Raw genomic sequence first — 27,066 nt, 5'->3', positions numbered from 1 at the left:
ATTGTTTAAGCCACCCAGTCTACATTTTGTTATGGCAGCCCTAGCAAATACAATATGCTTCCCTTATATACTAAATATCTAGCTTGATACTCAAGAAACTGACACATGCTGCCTCCACGGACAGGAACTGGGTGGCAAGGGTATAGATATCTGTCTCCTAAGTCTTATGATTTTGAAACGTGACTCATCTATTCAAAAAATGAACAAAAAATTTACTCCTAATACCCACTGCTGAACAAGGTGTGGGAAACCGGCACTTTCAGATATTGCTGCTGGATGTCTGTCACTAGAGAGCTGTTTGAATAAATTGGTAAACATCCATACAGCTGATAAATGAGGTAGATATACTATAATGGAAGTATGTCCACATATATTAAGAGGAAATAGCAAGTCACAAAACAATGGGGACACTTTTGATTGGGGAAAAAAAAAAAGCAAATCCCTAGAGAAAAAAACAAAAGGAAGAATATATAATATACACCAATTTGTCAATGGATTCCTACTTTGTTTTTTTGATGGAGGATTACAGTTTTGGGAGGGGGGGATTGATTATAAATAATAAAAAGAGCAACTGTCCCTAACCTGAGAATATGAAGAGATTTAATTTCCTCAAATTCAAAATGTTAAAATGTTATGCCTAGAGCCAAACTGTGTGTTCTGTTAGGAGATCAGACTTTCAGAAGCTGAACTTACTGACACTGCTATTCTTTTTTGGTGGCTCCCAATGAGCAAGGCATGATAACCCTGCCCCGGCATGTCCTGAAAACCCACAGTGGGTTGGTCGGCCTATGTAGGATGGGACAGGCACAAATGTAGAGCCTATGAACTTTACCTGAGAAAGACTACAATTCACTTCATCAAAATCTCCTTGACAGGAAATCACTAAACAGTGTTCAATGAGAAGGCATTACATATGTGACTGAATGAAGATGTCATTTACCCTCACACAAAGTACAATCCTTAGTATTTCATCCAAGAGTAATAAAGTTGGCTTCTGTTTTGGGGGTGGGGGGACTGACATGTGGCACACGAATGAGTGATTACTAGTGAGAGCAATTCTGATATGGAGAATGAAAAATGTGAACACTTAAATAATTTTAAAGAGAATGAAGAAGAAATCAAATCACAGCAAGCAAATGCATTAGGTTTTAATCTTTATTATTTAACATTATTGCTTTAGGGAATTTTTTTCCCTCAACCAGGAACTGAATGCTAATTACATAAAAATATACACATATAAAAAGTAGTTCTCCATTTTCCCAGGAAAAACAAACAATAACTTCCAGAATATTCAAGTGTTTTAACTATAATTAAAGTACTGATCATCTCATTTATTAGCTCTGTAACGTACATATTTAAATTAAACGTTATTAGACAACCATTACAATTTATAAATGTAAGGTGCCACTACTGAGTAAATTGATTCTTCCACGAGTGGATGTGTCCCTTCTCCCACCCACTAACAAAGCAGCAATGTGGTTAGTTTAATTTTATGAGTAGATGAGCCACTGCTGCAAATGCTAATTCTCTTCTCCACCCTGTGTTTTTTTTGTGTACGTGTGTAAGTTGGTTAGATCGCACAGGCAACCTCTCTAACGATCAACAGCAAGATGAGCTAGGCTTGGGCTTTCGGTGCAGACTGACTGTGTCTGTTTGAATCAGGTGATCTGACCTATCCTCAGTAGCAAGCACTCTTCGAACTGCTTCCTCAAAGGCCGCTGCGACATTTGTGGCATCTTTTGCACTTGTTTCAAAGTAAGGATAGTCGCCGTTGTCCCTGCACCAGGCTTGGGCTTCTTCTGTAGACACCTGACGTTCAGTTATGTCAATCTTGTTGCCCAAAATCACGAAAGGAAAGCTTTCGGGCTCTTTCACATCTGCATAATATATGAATTCTTTCTTCCAGTTACTCAAGTTCTGGAAGCTCTGAGAATCATCAACACTGAAAGTGAGCAGGCAACAGTCAGAACCTCTGTAAAAGGGCGTCCTCAGGCTTCTGAATCGCTCTTGACCGGCTGTGTCCCAAATCTGCATGGTAACAAAATGTCCATCCACCTCCAAATCTTTATTTAGAAATTCCACACCTATCGTATGGAAGAGCTGGGTATCAAACTTATTGGTCACGTATCTGTTCATTAGAGAGCTCTTCCCAACTCCACCATCTCCAAGGAGAATTACTTTAAAAAGTGAAGATTTTCCTGCCATTATTAATCTCAAGACTTTGACTTAGAACCCTGTAAAATAAAAAGGTACCATTACATTCCTTTAGACCTCTACATTTCTCTACATGATTCTACGGATATCAGTATATAAGTAAGGGGGAAAAAAACAGAGTCCCCATTCCTTTCTGTACAGAAAATACCTAATAGCAAGAGCTGTCATACCCTGAGACTCAACCATGTACCAGACACAAGCCTACTCTTGCTCCCTAATACGGCCAGTGAGGGCTCACTCTTTCCCCTCCTCGGGTCACAGCTGACTGAGGCAGGCACTCAAAGCCAAGTCTCACCGCAAAGACTTTGCTCTCAACCATTCCTCTCTACCCACAATAAGCCCTGCCACCATTTGTTTGAGATGCAGTAGGAGACCAAAGTAGGTAGGTGTTTGTAACAACTTCAAACAGCCCTTTGGTGGCACAGTGACAGTTTTACTGATGGTTTTCGTCTTGTGCCAAGGGTTTTCTCAATGACCTCCCCTTTCTCTCTTCCAACGCTATCACCATAGGAGCTGGTAACCAGGAAACCAGAGACGAAGCTGACTGATCCGGCTGTGAACAAAAATAAGCCAATGACTGAATAAATGGACTCCATTCTCTTCATTAGGGACACTACTTGGACTTGGCTAAAATTAATGTCAGCAGCAACGGAATTTTTTAACAGAATACCATAATCTAGCACATTCTGCCCACAAGACTCATTCGGGCAGTTCCAACTCTTAATAAATATGAACCTGGGCTGTCACTTGTATGTTTCCAGAGGGAATGAGATAAACCTTAACAATGTGGTACTCTAGGGGTGCCTGGGTGGCTCAGTTGGTTAGGCATCTGCCTTTGGCTCAGGTCATTATCTCAGGGTCCTGGGATTGAGCCCCACATCAGGCTCCCCGCCCAGCAGGGAACCTGCTTCTCCCTCTCCTTCTGCCCCTGCCCCCTGCTTATGCTATCAAATAAATAAAACCTTTTTTTAAAAATGCAGTACTCTAAATACCCTTTTGGGGAAGCCCTGGGGCAGGAATAAACATTTCCCTACACCATAGGCACCAGCCTGTGTAGGGTAAAATTTCAGGTGCCCATTTACAGATGGCTACTTGTTTTTTTTTTTGGTTTTTGAGATTTTATTTACTTATTTACCAGAGAGAGTGAGAGAGAGTGCGCAAGAGGGGGAGAGAGAGCACGAGAGTACAAGCGGGCGGCGGCAGGCTTAGGGAGAAGCAGGCTCCTTGCTGAGCAGGGAGCCCAATGCCGTACTCGATCCCTGGACCCTGGGATCATGACCCGAGCCTAAGGGAGACGCTTAACCGACTGAGCCACCCAGGTGTCCCCAGATGGCTACTTTTAAGTGCCGACAGGAGCACTGTTCCTATTTAAGGCTTCTGTTTTTATTCTTTGTTATGGAAAATTTCAAACATACACAAAATTTCTGAATAAGAGAATAATATAATGAAACCCCCATGGATTCCAAACCTAGCTTCACCAATTATCAACTTATGGCAAATTCTGTTTCTTCTATAACTCTCCATTCTCCGCAGTTATTCTGAATCAAATTATATCATTTAATCTGTAAATATTTCACTATTACATGGCTTTTAAGTACATTAAAATTTGTAAAAGGAGACAACCTTTGGAGTAGCACTAACAAAATTTTCTGTAACGATGGAAATGTCCTCCATCTGCACTGTCCAATATGGCAGCCACTAGCCACATGTGACTACTGAGCATCTGACATATAGCTCGAGGGAATGAGGAACTGAATTTTAAATTTTATTTAATCATAACTAATTTGAATAGTCACACTTAAAGAGGCAATAGCTGTAGTGGCCAGCACAGTTCTAGAGCAAAAATGGTAATTAACTTTAACATGAAAGTGGATATATTGTGAATCCCTCAATGGGAAGGTAATGAAGACATGAACAATAATTGTTACATTGACTAAGATGGATTTGGAAATTCACTGCAGTGAACATTCTCTGGCTATCTCCTGGTTATATGCAAATGTGACCCAGTATAATGGAATTAAATACTTCCTGTAATGTGTAAGAATTCTGCATTTCCAACTACATGATACCCTATTCTGGTAAAACCTGTAGAACTTGTCCGTAACTCTTATTGACTCTTTTAAATTACTACTATAGTAATTACTACTATAACTGATACAATTTAAATTGGCCAACAAAACTATAAGGCAATCAAAGTACTTACCTCTTGGAGACTTCTTTCACTTTAGTGAATTACTCTGCTCAATGCCCAAACTAAATTCATGTCAAAGAGGAAATTGAAACAATCCCAAACCTCTTAATTTCCTGACATAGGTAACAACCTGATAAATCTGTTCCTTTGTTTAACTTTGCAATCTTGCTTAAGCAATTTCAATTTATAGCAAAAAGGAATAACAAAACCAAAAATGCATACCAGCTATTATGACATGGGGAAAAAGCATTGGTCTAAGGCCCTATCCTTAACACTCCAGTGGTTCTCCAGAGATTCAGATCTAAGTCCAACTTCTAAGACAAGACACCTAGCCCTGCTCCCCATTTTCAGCTTCAGTCATTTGGAAATGCACAGTCCAATGGAACTGAAATTCAGTTCCACTTGCTTAGCTCCCATGCTCTCCCTTGCCTTGGCCCTGGCACATACTGCTTCCTCCTTTGGTGATCCTACCCCACTTTACCTAACTGCTGAGCCCTCGGAACCACTCAGCATGGTCATCACCAACACCAGGAACCTTTCCCAGAAGCCCCCTTTCCACGGTTGTTCCCTTCACAAAATTTTCAAGATACATGAACCCAAAAGTTCCATTCCGTGTTATAAGGATGTAAAAGATGTGCATGATTCTAGTATACCATTTAGCCCAGTATTTAAGTCTCTAGCTACCTTACCAAAGTTTTATTGCACAGCACTGAACTGTTATTAGGATCTTCACATCAAATTATAAGCCAGATTATTAATAACCTCCACCCAGGTGACTGGTTGCATATATCTACCAAATTAAGTCTTAGACATTCCTTGATTTGTCATTTATAATTTTATCAGGACACTTTGACACAGGTCTTTTCTTTTTCTATAATAATGTGGGATTCTTAGTTGGTGCCATTATTCTGATTAAACAAATCTGAGGTATGCTAGACCCATGCACCAGGAAGTGGGGCATCTATAATTTGGGGCCTCGCAGATACCCTATTTGGAAGGATGCTGGCATTTGCTAAAACAATATATATACAAACACTTCTCTGATTCTTACTGTAGAGTTGTACATAAACACACATGGTGATAGAGATAATTATATAAACCATCTTATTTCCCACTAAATCCAAGAAAAGCTAGCTTCAGGCAATTTATACATGAACATAACCATAACTGGCTTAGAGACATTAAAAAAACTCCCTTTTTCTTTTCTTTTTTTTTTAAATGACATGATAATTGTACATTACATTAATGGGTTGGAGAACTAGGCTCTGTTAATTTTTTTTTTAAAGATTTTTATTTATTTATTAGACAGAGACAGCCAGCGAGAGAGGGAACACAAACAGGGGGAGTGGGAGAGGAAGAAGCAGGCTCGCAGCAGAGGAGCCCGACGCGGGGCTCGATCCCATAACACCGGGATCACGCCCTGAGCCGAAGGCAGACGCTTAACCGCTGTGCCACCCAGGTGCCCCTCCCTTTTTCTTTTCTTAAAACAGTAAAACCCTTTGAAACTTCAGTGTAAGATGAATGAATAAAGGCATCCTGTTATGTTATTTTCAGAACTTACCTTAAAATATAATGTGAAGTCTTTTATACTCCACAGTTCAGAACGATTGCCCACGGGCAATAATAATAATCCTCACCAAGGTTAAAACATGACTTTAACAATTCAGCTAAATTTGATAAAGAATCCTGAATAAGAAAAGCATATCACATAGGTCATAAATGTTACCTTAATTGTTCGGTTCAAGTAGCATCATTATCTGCAAAGAAAAAATTAGAAAGCTCACCTTAGCAATGTACTTTTGTTTTCATAGTTTTAAGGGTAAAAATAAAAATTAAAATGTGAATAAATATGACTTCTATTAGCACCTAGATTCTAATTTAAAAGGGAAACCAGAAAAAATAAATAAAAGGAAAACCACACCTGAAAGCAGTCCATGACCTTTCTCAGCTCCCCCCCAAAATCCTAGAATCAAATACATTTTTTTTTAAAGATTTTTATTTATTTGTCAGAGAGAAGGCGCGCGCGTGCAAATGCACAAGCAAGGGGAGCAGCAGGCAGAGGGAGAAGCAGGCTCCCCACTGAGCAGGGAGCTCAATGCGGGACTCAATCCCAGGACCCCGGGATCATGACCTGAGCTGAAGGCAGATGCTTAACCAATGGAGCAACCCAGGTGCCCCCCAATACTACACTTTTTTTTTTTTAAAGATTTTATTTATTTATTTGACAGAGAGAGAGACAGCCAGCGAGAGAGGGAACACAAGCAGGAGGAGTGGGAAAGGAAGAAGCAGGCTCCCAGCAGAGGACCCTGACATGGGGCTCGATCCCAGAATGCCGGGATCACGCCCTGAGCCGAAGGCAGACGCCTGACCGCTGTGCCACCCAGGCGCCCCCCCAATACTACACTTTAATCATTGTTTTTTTCAAGAAGTTTTTTGCCTGCCCACCCTTCTTTTCTAAGTTTCATACTCAGACAACTGTAAAATCTTTTAGGACAAAAATGAAAAATATGGGGGCACCTGGGTGGCGCAGTTGGTTAAGCGTCTGCCTTTGGATCAGGTCATGATCTCAGGTCCTGGGATTGAGCCCCGTGTTGGGGGGGAGGTCCCTGCTCAACGGGGAGCCTGCTCCCCCTGCTTGTGCTCTCTCACCCTCTCTCTTGCTCTCAAATAAAATTTTTTTAAAAATGGGGCACCTGGATGACTCAGTCGTTAAGCGTCTGCCTTCGACTTGGGGCGTGATCCCGGGGTCCTGGGGTCAAGCCCATCAGGCTCCTCCGCTGGGAGCCTGCTTCCTCCTCTCCCACTCTCCCTGCTTTTGCTTCCTCTCTCACTGGCTGTCTCTCTCTCTATCAAATAAATAAATAAAATCTTTAAAAAAAATTTTTTTTAAATGTAAAATATGTCACTCATTCTTCAAAATTTGCCAAATTTTGAGTGGCTTAGTCCAAAGAATTAAATAATGCTAACACAAACAATAAAAAAGAAGAGTCACAAGAGGGAGGGACACCAATGCAACAAAGGAAAAGCTGGGCTAAGGCAGCACTGTGTTGTAAAGCTTCTGGGCAGGCAAGGCAAAGGTGAAAACTTTGCAACTTAATAGTAGCCCGCTATCAGAAAGGAGAAGGGTTCTTGGTGCCAAAGGCCAAGAGCACACACCCCTGGGCAAGCTACCTGACATCCTACCTCCTAGGGCCGTTGGGAAGATTCACTCGGTCATGGACAATAGGTAAAAGCTCATTATAGGAGTGCAGGAAGTTTCTGTGCAATGAATGCATGAAGAAGTCTTAACTGGCAGTTTTAAGGAAAGGTTTCTTTCATGACCATTTCTTAAGTCAAATTTCAGTAAGAGTCCTGGGCAGAACAGAGAAGAGGATTATGCAGGCAGACATGAGGAAGCCTAGCCCTAGAGATCAAATTCAATGTGAAGGTTTCTGAGTGACAGATTACGCGGGAAGCTGGGCTAAAGCACTAGCCTGTCTCAGTCTAAACCAAAGGTTTTACCCCTGACACACACCTTTTTTAAGCAAAGGGTATTTTTGTGAAACTTACATACAGCAGCTCTTAACTTATAAATTCAATCAACAAATAAATGAGACTCTTCAAAATTTTGACATTTGGGGTTAAAGATGAAATAGCAACAGTAACAACAGCTGTACCAGTGAACACTGACTAAGGCCTGTAAGCCCTTCACTCTGCTTCACTACATCCACTCCTCTCAAGTGTCTCCCTATCCCTACACTACAGATGAGGACCCCGACTCAGAGAGGTCTACTACCTTGCTTGAGGTCACACAGCTAGGAGAGATGGAGAGAGGGAGATCTCAAGGCAGCTAACTATCCCAAAGCCTGCCACTTAACATATTAGGCTCAACTGCCTTTGCACTGATTTCTGAGGGTTTTCCTGTCACCTGCTGCAGGCAGAATGAAAATAAGCAGCTGCAATGCTAAGAGTCAACTGCTGGCTTTATTTCAAGAACTGCACAAGAGCAAGTTAACCTGACAGAACCAGTAGTGGTCAATCCACTGACATGTACTATAAAGAAAGCACATCTAACTGTGCCTACGATTTTTTTTTAAGATTTTATTTATTTATTTTACACAGAGAGAGAGACAGAGACAGAGAGAGACAGAGGGAGCAGGCATGCAGCCGAAGGGGAGGGACAAGCAGACTCCATGCTGAGCGTGGAGCCTGATGTGGGGCTCCATCTCACAACCCTGAGATCATGATGTGAACCAAAATCAAGAGTTGGATGCTTAACTGACTGAGCCACCCAGGCACCTCTAAACACGTTTTAAATGAAATGTGAATCAAATGTTGGCAGAACTCTGAAGCATCTCCCCAGAAGCCTAGTGTTCTATGGAGTGGGTGGCAAAGCGTTTTTAAACAAGCACTTAGTGAAGCCTCCTGTGTGCCAGACACTGTGGATGCAGCCACACCCACCCAGTTCCTGCCATGTGCAGCTTGTAGCTGGGCAAAGTGACAATCTGCACACAAACCCGTGTGTGCTACAACTATGGCAAGACCTACAAATGAAAGGCACTTGATAGAGTGTGCAACTGTTCATACTGAACCAGAAACCAAACAACTTAAATAGTGCAGGGGATTCTGCCCAGCATCTCCCTCGGTGAGCGAGAGATGCAGTGTGCAAACCTGCGGCTCTCCCAGTCAGACCCAGGCCCCACATGTGAGTATTTCATGGAGCCACATGTGATTCCAGACATCAGGGGGACTTAATTTTCATACACTATGGCCCTGTAACTCAGCCAGCTACTTCACCTGCTGCTCAGTTAAAAAGGTGGTAACTTCCAAAGCCAGAGGGAAACTGGGCTGTGTTTGTGAGAGACTACACAGGAGGCTCCAGGGTGGGCTCTTCCAAAGCAATGTCTCAAAGATTATTTTAGCTGCATGCTGTCCATAGAGAGCAGCCTCACCAAGGTCTGATTCCACTGTAGGGGGATTTGACCCAGGATAAGTGGGTCTGATCACAGGCTAAGCTCAGTAGCAGGAAGCTCAGCAATAGGAGGAGGAGAAAACCCCGAGAAAAGCAGAGGGAACCGGAGCCAGGAAGTGGCAAAGGCAGCCTGGCAGAGGACGAGCCCAAGGTAGGCCTGAGCACCCAGAACCCGGAGAGGGAGGAGAGTGCCATACACACGGGACTGGAGGGAGTGGCTCTGAAAACAGGCAGGGCCAGAGACATGTGGGAAGGATTTCCGGCTACACCCTTGACAGGATGAGGGCGCTGAAATAGCTTCAGCAGCGGGCACCCTGATCAGATGTGGAGTCCAGAAAGGTAAGTGGCTGAGGTGAGGGAAAGAGCAAGGCTTCGGGTAGAGCTTCAGTGGATGCCCTTGGGATCCCTTCCAACTACCAATGACATCAGCTGGCTTTGGGATTGCAAATGCTGGCTTTTTGGCCTTGTAGGTGATCCTGCAGTAAGATGCTTACTCTGTGCCTTTCTTTATACTTCACCTCCCTCTGATCCTTTCCTCTTGCTACCCTGGCGAACTCCTGCTCACCCCCGTAGACAGATGCAGCTAGACCTCATCTCCCACTAAAGTCCCTTCCCCCCCATTCCTATCGCACCCTGAACATGCCTCTAAGTGCAGAGGTAATAATAATGAAATTGGCATGCCTACTATGTCTAATAAAAATGAAACATGCTCGGGGCAACTGGCCAGCTCAGTCGGTGGAGGATGCAACTCCTGATCTCAGGGTTGTGAGTTCAGGCCCCATGTTGGGTGTGGAGATTACTTAGAAAAACAAAAAAAATTTTTTTTTTTTAAAAAGCATGCTCTCTAAAAAGATTCAGTTTCATGGAAACACATTATACCATTATAAAAATGCCCATACTTTTTCCCCCGAGTTATCAATTTTCTAAACTATAGCAAAAAATAAATCCCCATACTATTCTACAATCACCTCAAAAAGAAAAAAAAAGAAAAGAAATTTTGCAAAAATGTAAACAGGAGGGCAAATGCAAATGCCCTAAATGCCTAATTGGGGATGTTTTGCACTTCCTGAGGAAACATGGAGAGGTGGGACTGTAGAAATATACTGTTGCTGAGTGATAAAACAGCATGCATACCACTATCACACCATATAAAACCTTATGGGTTTATATTAAAGTCTGTAAGAGGGGCACCTGGGTAGCTCAGTCACTTGAGAGTCAGACTCTTGGTTTCGGCTCAGGTCATGATCTCGGTATCATGAGACTGAGACCCATGTCAGGCTCCAAGCTCAGTGTGGAGTCAGCTTGAGATTCTCTCTCCCTCTCCCTCTGCCCTTCCTACTCATGCCCTCTGTGTCTCTCAAATAAAGTCTTTTTCAAAGGTCTTTTTTAAAAAGTTTTTTTAATCTTTCTTAAAAAGACTATTTGAGAGAGAGAGCAAGCAAGCGCACAAGTGCACGCAAGAGAAAGAGAGCACAAGTGGGGGGAGGGGCAGAGGGACAGGAAGAAGCAGACTCCTTGCTGAGCTCAATCAGCAAGGGCTCAATCCCAGGACCCTGAGATCATGACCTGAGCCAAAGGCAGACGCTTAACTAAGTTGACTAAGCCACCCAAGTGCCCCTAAATAAATAAATCTTATTTTTTTTAAAGATTTTATTTATTTGAGAAAGACAGAGAGAGCCTGAGCAGGGGGAGGGGCAGAGGGAGAAGCAGGCTCCCCTCGGAGCAGAGAGCCCAAGGCAGGGCCCAATCCCAGGACCCAAAGACCATGACCTGAGCTGAAAGCAGTCAGCCAACCGACTGAGCCACCCAGGCACCCTAAATCAATAAATCTTAAAAACAAACAATTATCCTGATTTAAAAATGGGCATAAATGGTCAACATTATTAGCCAGTAGGGAAACGTAAATCGAAACTACAGTGAGATACCACTAGGATGGCTAGAATCAAAAAAGAGACAATAAACAAGTGTTGAAGATATGGAGAAACTGTAACCCTCACGCACTGCTAATGGGAATGTACAATGGTGCAATGATAGTGGAAAACAGCCTGGCGGTTCCTCAAAACGTTAAACATAAACTTTCCAAATGACCCAGCAATTTCTCTCTTAGGTATATACCTAAGAGAAATGAAAACATACTCCACACAAAAACTCGTACATGAATGTTCATAGCAGCATTATTTATAATAGCCAAAAAGTGGAAACCACTCAAATGTCCATCAACTGAATCGTTAATAATATTGTATGTGGCCTCCCATTTATATGTGATGTTCAGAATAGGCAAACCCATAATAGGAAGTAGATTCTTGGTACTAGGAAATCGGTGGGGAAAGGTAAATGGGGAGGGATTGATAATGGATACAGGGATTCTTTTCTTTTTTGGGGGGGCGGTTGTGATGAAAATATTCTGGAATTAGATAGTGGGTGATGGTTGCACAACTTTGTAAATGTACTAAAAACCACTGAACTGTATACATCAACAGGGTGAATCTTATGGTATGTGAGTTATATCTAAAGAATACAGCTGTATATTTATGGAGGCACACACTCACACAAATATGTATATGGCCTAAGGATTGTCAAGAAGACCCTGAAGTTAGATTTATGCAAAGCCACGAATGACATCAATGTCCTTCTGAATAAATAAACCTGTTACACACACAATAGATGGCTTAGGATTACAATACATTTGCTGGCACCAACACATGTTGTAGACAGCACATACTAATCTGAATGGGAAAATGGGTAAGTAGGTCGCCGGCAGGAAAGAAAATGAAATATGTTTTCAGCAGATACCTCAAAACTGAAGACAAAAAGCACTGTTTGTCAACCCTTTCCTTCTTACAACACTATTTTTCCAACTTTCCTATCATGTACTTTTATCTTAACTATCAGTTGTTTATGGATAGTTTATTAGCATTACCCTTTTTCTCTGGCTTTTCCTAGCCCCTTCCCAAAGGGGAAACTGGTATACTACAGTAAACCGTGAGGGAGTCAGATCCAAGCAGAGAAAATATAAAGCTCTAATAGGAATGTTTGTAGGGATTAAAGGCAGACATTTTTTATTGTTTATAGATCCAACTGCTTCCATTCTTTTTTTTTTTTTTTAAAGATTTTATTTATTTAGTTGACAGAGACAGAGACAGCCAGCGAGAGAGGGAACACAAGCAGGGGGAGTGGGAGAGGAAGAAGCAGGGTCCCAGCAGAGCAGGGAGCCTGATGTGGGGCTCGATCCCAGAATGCCGGGATCACACCCTGAGCCGAAGGCAGACGCTTAACTGCTGTGCCACCCAGGCGCCCCCAACTGCTTCCATTCTTAACAGACAACTAACCCCACTTATTTCTTCATTATTTTCATTATATGAAGTTTTTGAGCAGGGCATTCAAAGGGCCACCCAACCTCACTTACAAACCTGTCCCAATTATTTCACTACAACTCGCTGTCCCCACACCTATCACAGGAATTTACAGCCCAGTTTGTTCAGGCCCTTATCTTGGACTGGGAGTTCCCTCCCAGCACCTAGACAGCTAGGAAAATCCCAGTCATTCGAAGGCCTAGTTCAGATCACCTCATCCAAGAAGCTTGCCATGGCCGCCCCCAGAAACCTAATCTTCCTATTTTCTTTGCTCTCATCATAATTTCCACCTGATAACAGCTCTCACTCACTTGTGTTCTAACCACTGTAAGTTGGGTATGCATCTCTTTCCTAACTACAATGTCAACTCCCTGGGAGGGACACACCACACCTAATTCTATCCATTCATTTGTCCTTTTTTGGTTCTGCAACATCTTGCACAAAACTTTACATATGGTGAGGTACCAAATAAATGCAAAATTGAGAACAAAGAGTAAATAACTTCCTCCTTTATTATCGTTATTCTATTCTTATTTTTCTATTTGTACTTTCCGGGCTTACAATTCTTTCTCTATTCAATCAGTTCTTCCCCCATTCTATTTTTGAAGTCTATTAAAATGTGTGGGAAGGGACAAAAAATTGGTTCTTTCTTGCAAGTCTAATGAAAATACCACTTTAAAATAAGTACCACTGGCTCCAACAGGGAGCTGGTGAAGATTAAAAATGACAACATTCCTCTAATAAGCTGCCGAAGGGAGAGCAGGCTGGGTCTGTAAACTGCTCTCCTCAAAATTTCAGATTTGATGGGGCACCTGGGTGGCTCAATCTGTTAAGTGTCTGTCTTTGGCTCAGGTCATGATCCCAGGGTCCTGGGATAGGGCCCTGTGTCAGGCTCCTTGCTCAGCGGGGAGTCTGCTTCTCCCTCTCCCTCTGCAGCTCCCCTTTCTCATGTTCTCTCTGAAATAAATAAATAAAATCTTAAAAAAAAAATTCAGATTTGAAACCCATACTCGGTAACCCCTTGACTAGTTCTTACTTCTAAACACTTAAATTGAATTTATCACTCTTGGTTTAAATTTAGGAACAGATTCTTTTTTTTTTTTCTCAAAATCACACATTCCTTTTGCGTTTACCCTGAATGTCCTAGTTTAGAGGCATACCACTTATTCCGAGGCTCAAAGAAACTAACCAAGGAAACAAAAGCATGGATAATCTCTGAATTATTTCTATTTTCGCTTAGAGTTGGATTCATTCCTTGAATCTTAGTATCAATGTATCTCACTTAACAGCCTAATTAGTTCCACTCTGTTTCCAGTCTTCTTGGTTGTTGTGCTAAAATGCATGAGCAAGAAGCAAGTCAAGGAAGTCACTAAGTCTAATGGGTACTCTACAGCAAGAGGTACACGCACACACACACACACACACACACACACACACTGAAGACTTAAGCAAAATACCATAAGAAGAGACCAACTTGGAAGCACAACTTTTTTTTTGGAGGTACAACTTGCTAGATGAAATAAATCATCTAGTCGACCACTGAACATTACTCCACAGAGATAGCAAGAGAAGGGAAAAACTGTGAATCAAACTACACTATCGCAATGCCATAGCAGAACACCCTATTTAAAGAACTCATTTCAATACATACTTTTTTTAAGATTTTGTTTATTTTAGAAAGAGAGAGCGAGAGAGAGAGAGCACAAGTCGGGTGCGGGGGGAGCAGAAGGGGAGGGGGAAAAATCTCAAGCAGACTCTGTGCTGAGCATGGAGCCTGATGCAGGGCTTGATCTCACGACCCTGAGACCATGACCTGAGCGAAAACCAAGCTTAACTGACTGAGCCACCCAGGGGACCCAATAAGTACTCTTTTTTGAAGATAAGACACCTAATTAAACTTTTAAGAAATATATACTCACAATTTTGCTTAAAACAAGGTACCTCTGTAGTTAGGTATATGAACTAATCATTAACAGTGGTGGAGAGAGTGGAGGGAAAAGAGAGGTTAGGGAATTAGGTCTTCTTAAACCGTCCTGAAAATACAGAGCACCATGATCAGCCAGAGCCTTCTGCAATGATAGAAATACTCTATTCCCATACTATCTAGTATGGTAGTCATTAAGCACACATGGCTTTGACCACTCAAAATGTGACTGATCTGAGGAACTGAACTTTTAATTTTATTTAATTTTAATTAGTTTAAATTTAAATTGCTACATGAGTATTGGACAGTATAGGTATAGAGTGTGCTTAATTGGGGAGTCCATGAAGGAGCTGCAGGGGGAAAATGCACCTCCTAGAATGACACGTGAAATAAGGATGAATGTAGAGATGGAAGTGTATGCTTCAGCTTTTCTCCGGAAAAAGTACAAAGGGTTTCATCTGATTTGTAAAAGGATCTATAATGATCAATACGTGTCCACATCATGTGTGTGTGTATAAATTTTTTTTAAGGTAAACTCTACCCCCAAAATGGGGCTCAAACTCACAACCCCAAGATCAAGAGTTGCCTGCTCTACCCGACTGAGCCAGCCAGGTGCCCCTACATCATTTGTATATGATGTGTGATCCATTTGTGTAACTCGTAACACCCTCCAGACTTTCATCTTTACTTGGCATCACCATTTCCCCATTCTCACCCTCACCTGTGAGACTTTATTAGTATTACATTTTGACCATGAACTGTGACAGTTCAGTGAACAGACTTACTCCTGGGAAACTGCTAATCCTGGAAGTGAGGATAATGTTTTGTTCTCTGTTCTGCTTAATGAGGTCCTTAAAAGAACACCCATAAAATCTACCTATAGTAAGACATTTACCTGTGAAAGACACTTAAATTGCTTAACAATAAAGAAAAGAGTTCATTTTAGTTTAAGGTTGTTTAAGATACTTCATATAGTTTTCTAAGGTTGCACTGTGAGGGACACAATTCACAGACAAAGAAATGGATAAAGGTCACAAGATAGGAATATTGGAAATTCCAGCTAGGTTTCAGGAAGAAGACCATATTGTGAAAGAAATGAATTTAAATACACATGTTAGAAAAATGCATTAAAGCAGCAAAACACAAATTAAATATGATCTACATTGATCTGCTGTAACTTTTTTTAAAAAAGATTTTATTTATTTATTTGACAGAGACAGCAAGAGAAGGAACACAAGCAGGGGGAATTGGAGAGGGAGAAGCAGGCTCCCTGCTGAACAGGGAGCCTGACGCAGGCAGGGCTCCATCCCAGGATGCCGGGATCACCAACTGAGTCGAAGGCAGACGCTTAACCACTGAGCCACCCAGGCGCCCCGATCTGCTGTAACTTAAGGGAACACTGATTCTGACTCCTCAAGTCAGATAAGAAACCAGGTGTCTTTAATTTGGAGCAGAAAAGTATAAGGGCTGGAGAACGTCCATAAAAACCCAGGGAACAGTACAAAAACACAACCCATAAGACGTGAAGCCACAGCAAAGTAGAACTCCTTGGCTGTTAAGAAATTAAGTAAGAGGAGCGGGGATTTCCCAAGATGCATTTCAAGAGGACAGCTATATGTCTAGCATATAGGACTTAACTGGATTAGAGGAGCCCATTCCGCAGGGAAGCTGTTACCAAGTCAAAATGAGAAGACACAGAAGAGCACTGCAGCTGGCTTACAGGAAAGCTCACTTCATCCCACTTCTCCATCAACGATGCCCCAGTTTGCCCCAACCAAGGTACTGGAGCTAAGTTTGCTTACAAAAAGCTTCCCAAGCCCAAACTTACTCTGCCATCACGACCTATTTCACCTCTATCCCTGATCAACCCTCTACTCTGCTCACTGCACACGGGCTCCCAACTTCTCAATCCCCCTGAGTGTCAGCAATAGTCACCAGAGAGCTCCTAAAAGTCAATCCAGGGGCTTCTCCTCAGTCCTCACCTAAATGCCCTAAGGGACACACAGCCCTAAAGCAAATAAAGAGAAAAGGGCTTCTCTTACGCTGTGTACGCTTCCAGAAAACACCTCCAAGGTTGACCACCTCGTACAGTGAATTCTCTCAGATGTAGCCATTTGTCTGGATGTACATGAGATAAAAACTCAAAGGGTACTCCACACATTTTTCTTAAACAAATAAGGGAATGGAGGCCCAAAAGGGAAAGGTTCTTACGAAGTATCACACCTCTAGCTGGAGGCATAGGTGGGACTTTCAAGTGTGACCTGGGACTCAGCCACCATTACTGTCTCTATTAGGTCTAAACAGCCTGGCAGTGACCTTGAAAATGCTTTCTATTTAATGGTCCATAAAACTCCCCTTAGCTGGGGCACCTGGGTGGCTCACTCAGCTTCGCGGCTGCCTTCCACTCAGGTCATGATCCCAGGGTCCTGGGGTCCGGTCCTGCACTGGGCTCCCTGTTCGGCGGGGAGTCTGCTTCTCCCTCTCCCTCTGCCTGCTGCTCCCCCTACTTGTGCACTAGCTCGTTCACTGTCAAATAAATAAAAAAAAATATTAAAAAAAAAAAACCTCCTCTTAGCTTTCTGCAACTTACATAACTCCCTCTTCTAATAAGCTCTTAAAGTAGGTCTATTACAAGGTTGAAGCCCTTACCTCTTCCTAAGCCGCATCCTCCTGGGATATAAAAGCCAGTGTTTCATAAAGTCGACCTCCACCCTCCCCCTCCTTGGGACAAGAATTCCAAGCCCTTTTCCAATGTTCATGAGATACCCTGATGGCAATTCAAATTCAACATATATAAAACCAAGCTAATTATTTTCCCCATTTCCAAAATCTCTTCTATTCATTTCAGTCACCCACCCAAGAATATGTCTACTTCCTTCCCTACCTATTGCCATTGTCTTGTCTGCTCCAATAACAAATGCTATGACTGTAATAATAAGATTAGGCACCACTGTTTACTGAATATCTACTAGGTACCTGGCACATAGCACCTTCAAAACACCTGCCAAGTTGGCACATTATCACCCTGTGTTTTACATATCAATAAACGCAAGTTCACAAAGATTAAATTCCCTGATCTAATTAAACAGGGCAGATCCGCAGCATTACCTTCACTCCCACCAAATGACAAAAAAAGTCCAAAAAATATACAAACCCCAAAAGGACAAGAAGAGGGAACAACTGTAGATGAGAGACAGCAATGTAATTGAGATGGAAAGCAAATGTTCTAGTAATGACAAAAGGAAGAGACAAGGAAGGCTAACTCGGAGAGAAGCAGCTAACTCGGAGAGAAGCAGCTAACAATGAGAAAGCTGATTCCCAGGGCAGACCTGAAGAGGAACACTGACACTTCTGGACACTTCTTGAAACAGGCTGGCCAGGCTGCAAGCACAAGGGTTTCTCCTGAAAGGCCACAGACCCCATGACCACCCCCTCTGCACTTAGAAGCCCCTTTCTCCACCGGCAAATCTACTCCCTGAAGAAGTGTGTACAGCAGAAAATGGGGATGAAACCCTATGGACAACAAGGGAGAGAGGATCAAGGGTCAGTATGCCTAGGCAACAGAGGTGGGGCAGGCTTTTAAATTTTTGAGGGAGCCACAGAGGTAGCAGATGTCTGTAAGACACCATGCAAGCTGGCGCTCAAGGGAGTTCATGGTTTCAACATGAGACTGTACCACATTCCTTTCCATGACATTGTTATCTTTGCAAGGCTGGGTTTTCCAGGGCTGGTGTGATAAAAATCAAGTACTATGCAAATATTAATATGGAACAGGATATGAGGGTAGCAGCTGTTTGCTCCAACACAACTATTTATGAAATTTTATTTAAGATTACTGGAACTCAGGGTGCCTGGGCAGCTCACTCGGTCATACGTCTGCCTTCGGCTCTGGTCATGATCTCAGGGTCCTGGGACAGAGCCACACATCGGGCTCTCTGCTCAGTGGGGAGTCTGTTTCTCCCTCTCCCTCTGTGCGTGCGCGCGTGTGCTCTCTCTCTCTCTCAAATAAATAAATAAATAAATAAATAAAGTCTTAGGAAAAAAAATACTGGAACTCATTCCAGACCATGTTCTGCATTGACCAATGTGTGGTCCTCAAGCAGTTCTTCTGTTGTTCTGTTCCGCCTTCCAACTAAGCCATGTATGTATTTTCGGGTATGTTTATCTAATCACTGCTGATTAAATACACAAGCAAGAAACTGCACAGACTACAGCAGGTGCCTAGCTACATACCATAGCCCAGTGAGTTCTAACTCTTTTGAACTTGTTAAATCATTTATAAACACTCCTCTAAGGGCACCTGGGTGGCTCCATCCATTAAGCATCTGCCTTTGGCTCAGGTCAAGATCCCAGGATCCTGGGATTGAGTCCCACATTGGGCTCCCTGCTCAGCGAGGAGTCTGCTCCTTCTTCCTCTGCCCCTCTGCCCTGCTCATGCTCGCTCACTCTCTCTCTCAAAAACCCCAAAAAATCCAAATAAATAAATAAACAAACACTCCTCTAAGTGTTCTACATAGCAAGTTCTAGAAGAGAAATCTGTAAGCCTTTTTTCAGGCTTCTCTAACACTGACAACGCAACCACTAGTATGAAAACTACCTTGGTCTCTGTACCCAAAAACCTAATCCAATTCACAAGAACTTGGAATTAAAATAGTTCAGTTTACATTGAACTAACAGTTCAATTTGCTAGTTTACACTGCTCTGCTAGCCTTCACACTTGGATAATGAATGTGGCCATGGAATGAGTATATCAAGTTGTTCCATGCTGCTTCTCAGTCCCCTATCAAACAATAGCATAGATTTGTAAGGCATCAGGCCTTGGACAGAAGTGGAGTCTGGGGGGCGCCTGGGTGGCACAGAGGTTAAGCATCTGCCTTCGGCTCAGGGCATGATCCCAGCGTTCTGGGATCGAGCCCCACATCAGGCTCTTCCGCTATGAGCCTGCTTCTTCCTCTCCCACTCCCCCTGCTTGTGTTCCCTCTCTTGCTGGCTGTCTCTATCTCTGTCGAATGAATAAATTTTAAAAAATCTTAAAAAAAAAAAAAAAAAGTGGAGTCTGTGTCCAGGCTCCCCACCATGAAGTGAACTGGGTTCAGTGAGGGCAGATTGTAAAGTCTCGATGGCCTGCTTCATTTCTGTATTTCTTTCAAAATACACAACCGTCTTCCCACACCCTGTGCTGCTCTAGCTAGCTGTCAGCTTACTTGCATTCATTTACTTCTGTTCTCTGTACGTGATAAGCAATGGCATTCTAAACCCTGTATCCACCCTGGTCAAAAGTTAACAAAAAGTAATGGAAGAATACAGAATGTGGAAATACCTACAGCTCAACTTTCACAATATGTATAATATCAAGATTCACTCTGGAAAACAGAGATTTCTCCTCCAAGGTATCTAACAAGCATAGGCACCCCCAGGCTCCCTGACAAGCACAAGCCTGGGACTACCTCCAGTCTACCTCCCCCAACACAAGGAGAGGCCAGGCGTCCTCCACCTGCTTACACACCCGGGCCCCCCAGTCCTCCTCCCTCAGGTATCCAGAACGTGCCTCTGCACACAGCTTTCCCAACTCCCTGAGGCATTCTATGAGTTAATTTCCCCCTGCCAAATCCTTAATAAATGTTCTCTGTTGATGACCTACTTAGTCACAAGCCCTATTTTCTAGTCCTTGGTTTTGACTAACAAATTTATTACCTACCTAGCTTTCAAGTGAGACTCGTTTCTCAAACACACAAGCACACTTCTATTTGGCTTATTTCCTCCTGCTGCTTAACCAGCATGTTGCCTGGAGCGGAACTACTTGAAAGCCAATAATATGATGTCTCGACTTGGTGTCATATAATCTCATAGAGACTGTAAAGTACAACCATCTCATTTTACCAAGAAAGAAATGTGGTGACCTAACTTGGCCAGAGCAGTAAGCCAACTATAGATTGAGCAAGACTCCTCTGAGGCCAATGCATGTTCTTCCTGCACCAATTCCTCTTGACCCTTCCCAGAATGAAACCCCTCCAATCAGGAAAGAACACATATATCCCTTTGCTAGATCCCATATGATAGCAATCATTTTTAGGAGTACAATTTAGCATCCCCTTTACCCCACAGGAGATAACTCCTGATAAGAAACAGAGAAATCTATAATTAACCAAGAACACGCTGTCCATCAGCACGAGTCAAAAGCAAAGCTTCCCACAAAAGATGCCATCTTGGCTGCATGAACAACACTTTCACAATGATTCCTAAAAAGATAACCAAACCTTTCTGACTCCTCCTGTCAATCCCTTACCCCCAGAGTTTGCCTAACAGTTACACCCAGCGCCACAATGAAGTAGTACATATACTGCAGGGCCTAGTCTTAGACAGGTATGGTGAAAATGGCTGGAAAACAACAGAAAGAAAAGAAAATGATGCAAAAGCCATTCTTAAAAATTTCATCATTTATCTGATTTCCATGATAAAATGCATGCATAACTACTGCCTGCTGAGGCTAAACATAAGGAAGAATCTTACGCTCAACAAGAATGACTTCTTGATTTGATTTTTATAAATCTTCAGATGTGGTCAACCTAAAAAGCTATCAGAAACACATCAGAGGCGCCTGGGTGGCTCAGCTGGGTAAGGGTCTGCCTTCAGTTCAGGTCATGATCTCAGGGTCCTGGGATGGAGTCCCGCATCGGGCTCCCTGCTCGGCAGGGGGGTCTGCTTCTGCCTCTCTCTCTGCCTGCCGCTCTGCCTACTTGCAATCTCTATCAAATAAATAAAATCTTAAAAGAAAAAAAAGAAACACATCAACTGTTCCCCATTTCACTTAAGTCCACCCACAGTAAATGCCCTACAGGACCCTGTGTGCAGGTGTACAGCTATTCTGTTTCTTAATGACACCTAGCCCCTGACCCTGAGTAGCCCAAGCAATAAATTTTGTTCTAGGACAGAGTCAGAATCTGCTCTTATTATTATGATTAGACTGTAAGCTTCGCAGAGTTGGCTACTCCCTATTGCCCTTCATATCACCAGCACCTTCGTATCAGTGCCCAACAGACTGCCCAGTGTCTACTGACAACTGGAATAATACAGAAACCAAACCCCTAAGTCTATTTCAACACCTCTGAATGGCTCTCAAGTTCTTTTTGACACTTTTGCCTTTAAAAAACAAGATTCTGGGGGCACCTGAGTGGCTCAGTCAATTGAGCACCCGACTCTTGGTTTCAGCTCAGGTCATCATCTCACAGTTGTGGGATCAAGCCCGGTGGCCGGTTCTGTGCTCAGTGCAGAGTCGGCTTGGGATTCTCTCCCCCTCTGCCCTTCCCCTGCTTGCATGCTCTCTCTAAAATGAAAGAATAAAATCTTAAAAAAAAAAAAAAAGATTCTGGGGGCACTTGGGTGGCTCAGTCAGTTGTTAGCTGAGTGTCTGACTCTTGATTTCGGCTCCGGTCATCATCTCAGGGTTCTGGGACTGAGCCCTGCATGGGGCTCCCACTCAGTGGGGAGTCTGCCTGAGGATTTTCTCTCTCTCTCCTTCTGTCCCTTCCCCTGCTGGTGTACATGCACACTCTCTACGATAAATAAATAAATCTTTAAAAAAAAAAGATTCTGTTATCAGAAATTATTTGCTACTCCTTAGTCTTTCAAATTAATGAATATGCCTCTTAGGGGCGCCTGGGTGGCTCAGTAGATAAGCGTCTGCCTTCGGCTCAGGGCCTGATCCCAGGGTCTTGGGATCCAGCCCCGCATCTGGCTCCCTGCTCCTCTGGGAGCCTGCTTCTTCCTCTCCCACTCCCCCTGCTTGTGTTCCCTCTCGCTGGCTGTCTTTCTCTCTGTCGAATAAATAAATAAAATCTTAAAAAAAAAAATCTAAAAAAAAAAAAAAAAGATGCCTCTTGGTCAAGGGAAATCTCTTCAAGTTCTCAAATTTCCCCCACTGCTCTTTCTTGAAACGATCAGGAGGTATCCTAAATAGGAAAATGACACTGCATTTGAAGAACTACGATGAGCCCCGGAGCTCCACAGACTGCTGTAAAGCAGGGTTTCTCAACCCTGGCACTAGGGACGTTCTGGGCCACACAACTGTTTGTTGTGGAGACTGTGCCGTGCACTGCAGGATGCTGGCCAGCACCCACGGTCTCTACCCACTAGATGCCAGCCAGCAGCACTCCCTCTCAGGTGAGAACCAAAATCACCTGCAGGCATCGTCAAATGTCCCCAGGGTGAGAACTACCGCTCTAAAGCGCACAAAAGGGGGCAAGTGGGTGGCTCAGTTGGTTAAGTGTCTGCCTTTTGCTCAGGTCATGATCTCGGGGTCCTGGGATCGAGCCCCACATCAGGCTCCCTGCTCAGCGGTGAGTCTGTTTCTCCCTCTATGATCTATCTCTCTCACTCTCACTCTCTCTCAAATAAATACATTTAAAAATTTAAAAACAAAACAAAACCTCACAAAGGCTTGCTTTGAATCCTGGCTCTACCCTCTTTCCTACTTGTGTGACCTGGGAAACAGACCTAACCTTTCTATGCCCCCAGCAAATTCCTTACGAGTAACATGGAGCTGCTGTGAGAATTAAATGAAAAGATGTATGAACAGGATTTATATGCACATAACATCCAGTGCCACAGTGACTGCCCAAGAAATGGTAAGAAATGAGGAGAGGCTAAAAAATTAACTTCTAGAACCAAAGGAACTTAGCTTCAGGCCTCCAGAGTACTGTAATCTCCATGGAAGGAGTGGTAGGGGTGGAAAGACAAAAAGACTCAAGAGGATGGAAAAGAGGAAGAGCACTAACGTATTTCCCCAACCTCCAAGAGGGTCAAGGCCAATGAAGTTCTTCTCCTTAGTTTTCGTTGCTCTACTCTAACCTCACAAATGATAAACCAAAAATATCCCCAAATCAGAAAACTCTTCAAAATAAGTCACCAAACCAGAAACTTTTTAGTATAAGCAAGGGGAATTTACTACAATGCCTACACAAAAATACTAAAAGCATCCGGATCACACCTTTGTCTTAGATTTGGGGATCTAAATAAGATACTGAGAGTTATGGATGAGTAGTGATGATAATTTCGACATTAGCTCCTGAAAGAGAAACTAAGCACAGCCTTCCTAAAAGGCTGAAAAAAACTGACTGAACAGTTCTGGGTTTCCTTCATCTCTACAGTTTTGCTCCACACAACACTTTTTGAGATTACAGGCAACTTAGGGGTTTTCCATTACAACAGTATCAGAAAAAGAAAGACAAACATGTAAAAAAATATTCCGTAATTTTAAAAAAGCAATCAAATTCTATCGATTTTATCAGGTTGCTGAAATCTTATAAAAAGACTGATCACATGACATTTTGGAAACTAGCAGAAAAGTCATTCCTCAAAAGAACCGTGGTCACGGGATGTATCATCACTTAAAAGGAAAAACAACAACAAAAAGACAACTAATAACTCCACAACTATTTGGTCAGCACTTTAAATTCTCATCTTGCCTCCTGACATACTAAGTTGGAAGAAAGGAACACGATTCTGAAACCTTCGCGAGTCTCAATCAGATAACGCCCCAAACCGCCGCCAGCTCCTAGAATTGGCTTTACGTTCCAAACTCCTTAACTGAGTGGTCATTAACACATGAGCAAATGTTCACCCAGGCAGCATGTCAGAGGTCGCCAAAATCAAAGCGTGTGAGCGCCTTTGCTTCCTCTACGTTAATCATTCGGGGGTACGGTTTGGTTTCGGTGGGGTGGGGTGTCTGGATGTGTGTGTGTCCCCGAATGTTTGGAGGAAAGGCTGCTGTATCTGTGTGTCCCCGGGGGGCTGGGTGTATTTCTGTGTGTGTGTTTCCCGGGGGTTGTGTGTGTACCTCTCCCACCCCCCCTCCCCAAGAACGTGCGTACGTGTCGCTCTCCCCAGGCGTTTGGGTGTGTGTGCGTCCCAGGTGTTTATGAATCTCTCTTTCCCCGGGTGTTTGCGCGTGTCCCGTGTGTCTTCCAAATGTCTGGGCGTCTCTCCATGTGTCCCCGCATGTTTGGCTGTGCGTCCGTCCCTCTCCTCGGGTTGTGTGGGTGTGGGAACTCGCCTTTTCTCCTGCGTCAGTCAGTAGGAGAGAAGAGGCAACAAGCCGTCCCCTGTCCGGAGCGGGACGACGGCCCCGCGCAGCCCCCGCCCCAGCTGCCCGAGCGCCAGGCCGCACTCGGGGCCGACGCACCCCCCTGAGACCCTGACGCTGGCGCGCCTGACGCTACCGCGCCCGGCGGTCCCCGCCCGACCCCGAGGGGCATCCGCGCTCCACTCACCTCGTGGCCACACAGAGGACGCCCGGGGAGGTCCCGGCTGGCCCGTCGGGGTGCAACGAGGAGAGAAGGTCGGGGACCCGCAGACAGGAGACCGTAGTAGCTCTGCCCAGGTCCAACTCCAGCTACTCACGTCCAGCACCAAGGGAACAACATGGCGGCGGGCCGGGGCGGGGCCCGGGGAGGCGGAGCCTGGGCCTGGGGCCCGGGGAGGCGGGGCCTCGAGGCCGCGGTACGGCCAGCCCTCACCTTCTCTCCCTGCCTGCCTGTCCTCTCTCGCTAATTCATAGCTTTTCTTGGGGTTGGCTACTCCTCGTGTCCTCAGCTGCGTTCCCGCGAGAGAGAGCACGAAATAACAGTTATCTTTAAAAGTTTACCTAAAGTGGAAATAAACAGATCGCATCAGCACAATCACAGGTTTTTGTGATTACCATAAGAAAACGAATATGCAAACGGTAGATGAAAAATGGAAACGGCTGTGATATTGTGGAATAACAGGAATTTTTTAAAAGTAAATGTAAAACTTTCCCGTAATCTTGTTAAAATACCGCCTCTGTTATCTCTAAATATAAAGCAGTAGTGGAGAAAGACTGTATTGGAAAAGCTCTTCTTAATTCCTCACTTTATATATGGAGTTGAGCACATGATTCTTACGATACAGGTCCCTGGAGGGACTTTTACTGACCTCTTAGTATATTTTTGGGGGTAGATTTAGTTTATTTGTATTTCAAGGACCTTACTTTTACGATTTGCTGGGCCCACAATTATTAAATAACTCTGGCTCTTTAGGGAGTCATTTTCAGGTAAAGAATCTAATGTAGTCTTTTCATTCAGCACTAGAAAAAGTATATTTAGGAGAGTTTCTCACAAGTATAAAAGACAATTTTAGAATACTTGTGACAATGAGGCCTGTAATAAAGATTGAGTTCTAGTTTGAGCTTAAATGAATTTTTCTTTTATAGAGAAATCTATTTTTTATCCATGTAGGATATTTCCCCAAGGAAATATGAGTAAAGGTTTATAAAATATAAATCTGTTGAAAATAGGGAGGGGAAAGATATTCACTATCTTATTTTAAACACAAAATAGGGGTGCCTGGATGGCTCAGTCGGCTAAGCATCTGCCTTCAGCTCAGGTCATGATCCCAGGGTCCTGGGATTGAGTCCCACATTAGGCTCCCTGCTCAGCGGGGAGCCTGCTTCTCCCTCTGCCTGCTGCTCCCCCTGCTTGTGCTCGCTCACTCTGTGTCAAATAAATAAATAAAATCTTTTTAAAAAATAAATAAACACAAAATAATTAAAATGACACAATAAAACATATAAGAACATTAGAATTAATTTTCCCAAAGAACAAATATATAGTGTCATGTACATAGAATTAAATTGCAACAAGCAATCCACAGGATCACTAAGGAAAGGCTACCTGTAAACTGTATATCATAATCATAGGGAGTGATGCCCTTTATCTCCACAACCACTAATACCAACCAGCTATTAACAAGAGCTCCTGCAGAATTATTGTATCTTGATTTAAAGTAAGCCTTGCGAAAAAATAATAATAATAGTAATGTTTTAAAGGGGCACCTGGGTGGCTCAGTCGGTTAAGCATCTGCCTTCAGCTCAGGTCATGATCCCGGGGTCCTGGGATCAAGCCCTGAGTTGTAGGCTCCCTGCTCAGCTGAGGAGCCTGCTTCTCCCTCTCCCTCTGCCCCTCCCCCTGACTCATGTTCTCTCTCACTCCTCTGCTCTCTCTCTGTCAAATTAAAAAAAAAAAATCTTAAAGTAAGCCTTGGGAAATCCAAGAGTTTTCCAAAAATGGGTTCGAAGAAAGTCCTGCAAGTGATTCCAAATGTAAGCAAGGCATACAAACATCTGAGTATAGCTTATCATCAGCACCTGAAGAAAGAATAAGGAGTTACTTTTTCTGAAATAACTATTACTTGGACAGTATACAAGTGACACTTGAGAATATTCATATATTCAGGTCTCTCCCACCACTCCTCTCTTTGCCTAATTGATTTGACAGTGCAAGAGTAGGATGGGTCAAAAGATTTTTCCCTAAAGGGCAAGTTTGGGGGATTTTTGTTGTCCGATGTGTGGGGTTGGCAAGCTGACGAAAGTTAGATAGGTGGTCTCTATCTCTTTTGCTCCATGAAGTTGTTTACTGAT

At 43.3% G+C, this 27,066-nt stretch overlaps 1 protein-coding gene across 3 annotated transcripts; it reads right to left on the bottom strand.

Moving 5' to 3' along the window:
• Positions 1–1,137: 1,137 nt before the first annotated feature.
• RAB9A (RAB9A, member RAS oncogene family) lies at positions 1,138–25,091 on the bottom strand. Of its 3 annotated transcripts, XM_002927447.4 has the most exons (3): positions 24,902–25,088; positions 6,132–6,162; positions 1,139–2,234 (listed from the first exon to the last, which is right to left on the bottom strand). In XM_002927447.4, the coding sequence occupies exon 3, from the start codon at positions 2,203–2,205 to the stop codon at positions 1,600–1,602; it is 606 nt and encodes a 201-aa protein (XP_002927493.1). In that variant the 5' UTR covers positions 2,206–2,234; positions 6,132–6,162; positions 24,902–25,088; the 3' UTR covers positions 1,139–1,599. The 3 variants fall into 3 exon arrangements, with proteins under 3 accessions (XP_034505463.1, XP_034505462.1, XP_002927493.1); XM_034649572.1 differs by lacking the exon at positions 6,132–6,162 and having other exon boundaries at positions 1,138–2,234; positions 24,902–25,091; XM_034649571.1 differs by lacking the exons at positions 6,132–6,162; positions 24,902–25,088 and adding an exon at positions 4,418–5,731 and having other exon boundaries at positions 1,138–2,234.
• Between the last annotated feature and the right edge of the window lie 1,975 nt (positions 25,092–27,066).

The sequence above is a fragment of the Ailuropoda melanoleuca genome, chromosome X (assembly GCF_002007445.2).
Source record: "Ailuropoda melanoleuca isolate Jingjing chromosome X, ASM200744v2, whole genome shotgun sequence".
In the NCBI taxonomy this organism is placed as follows: domain Eukaryota; kingdom Metazoa; phylum Chordata; class Mammalia; order Carnivora; family Ursidae; genus Ailuropoda; species Ailuropoda melanoleuca.
Note: the sequence above shows the minus strand (reverse complement) of the source record. Positions and strands in the feature narration are given on the sequence as shown.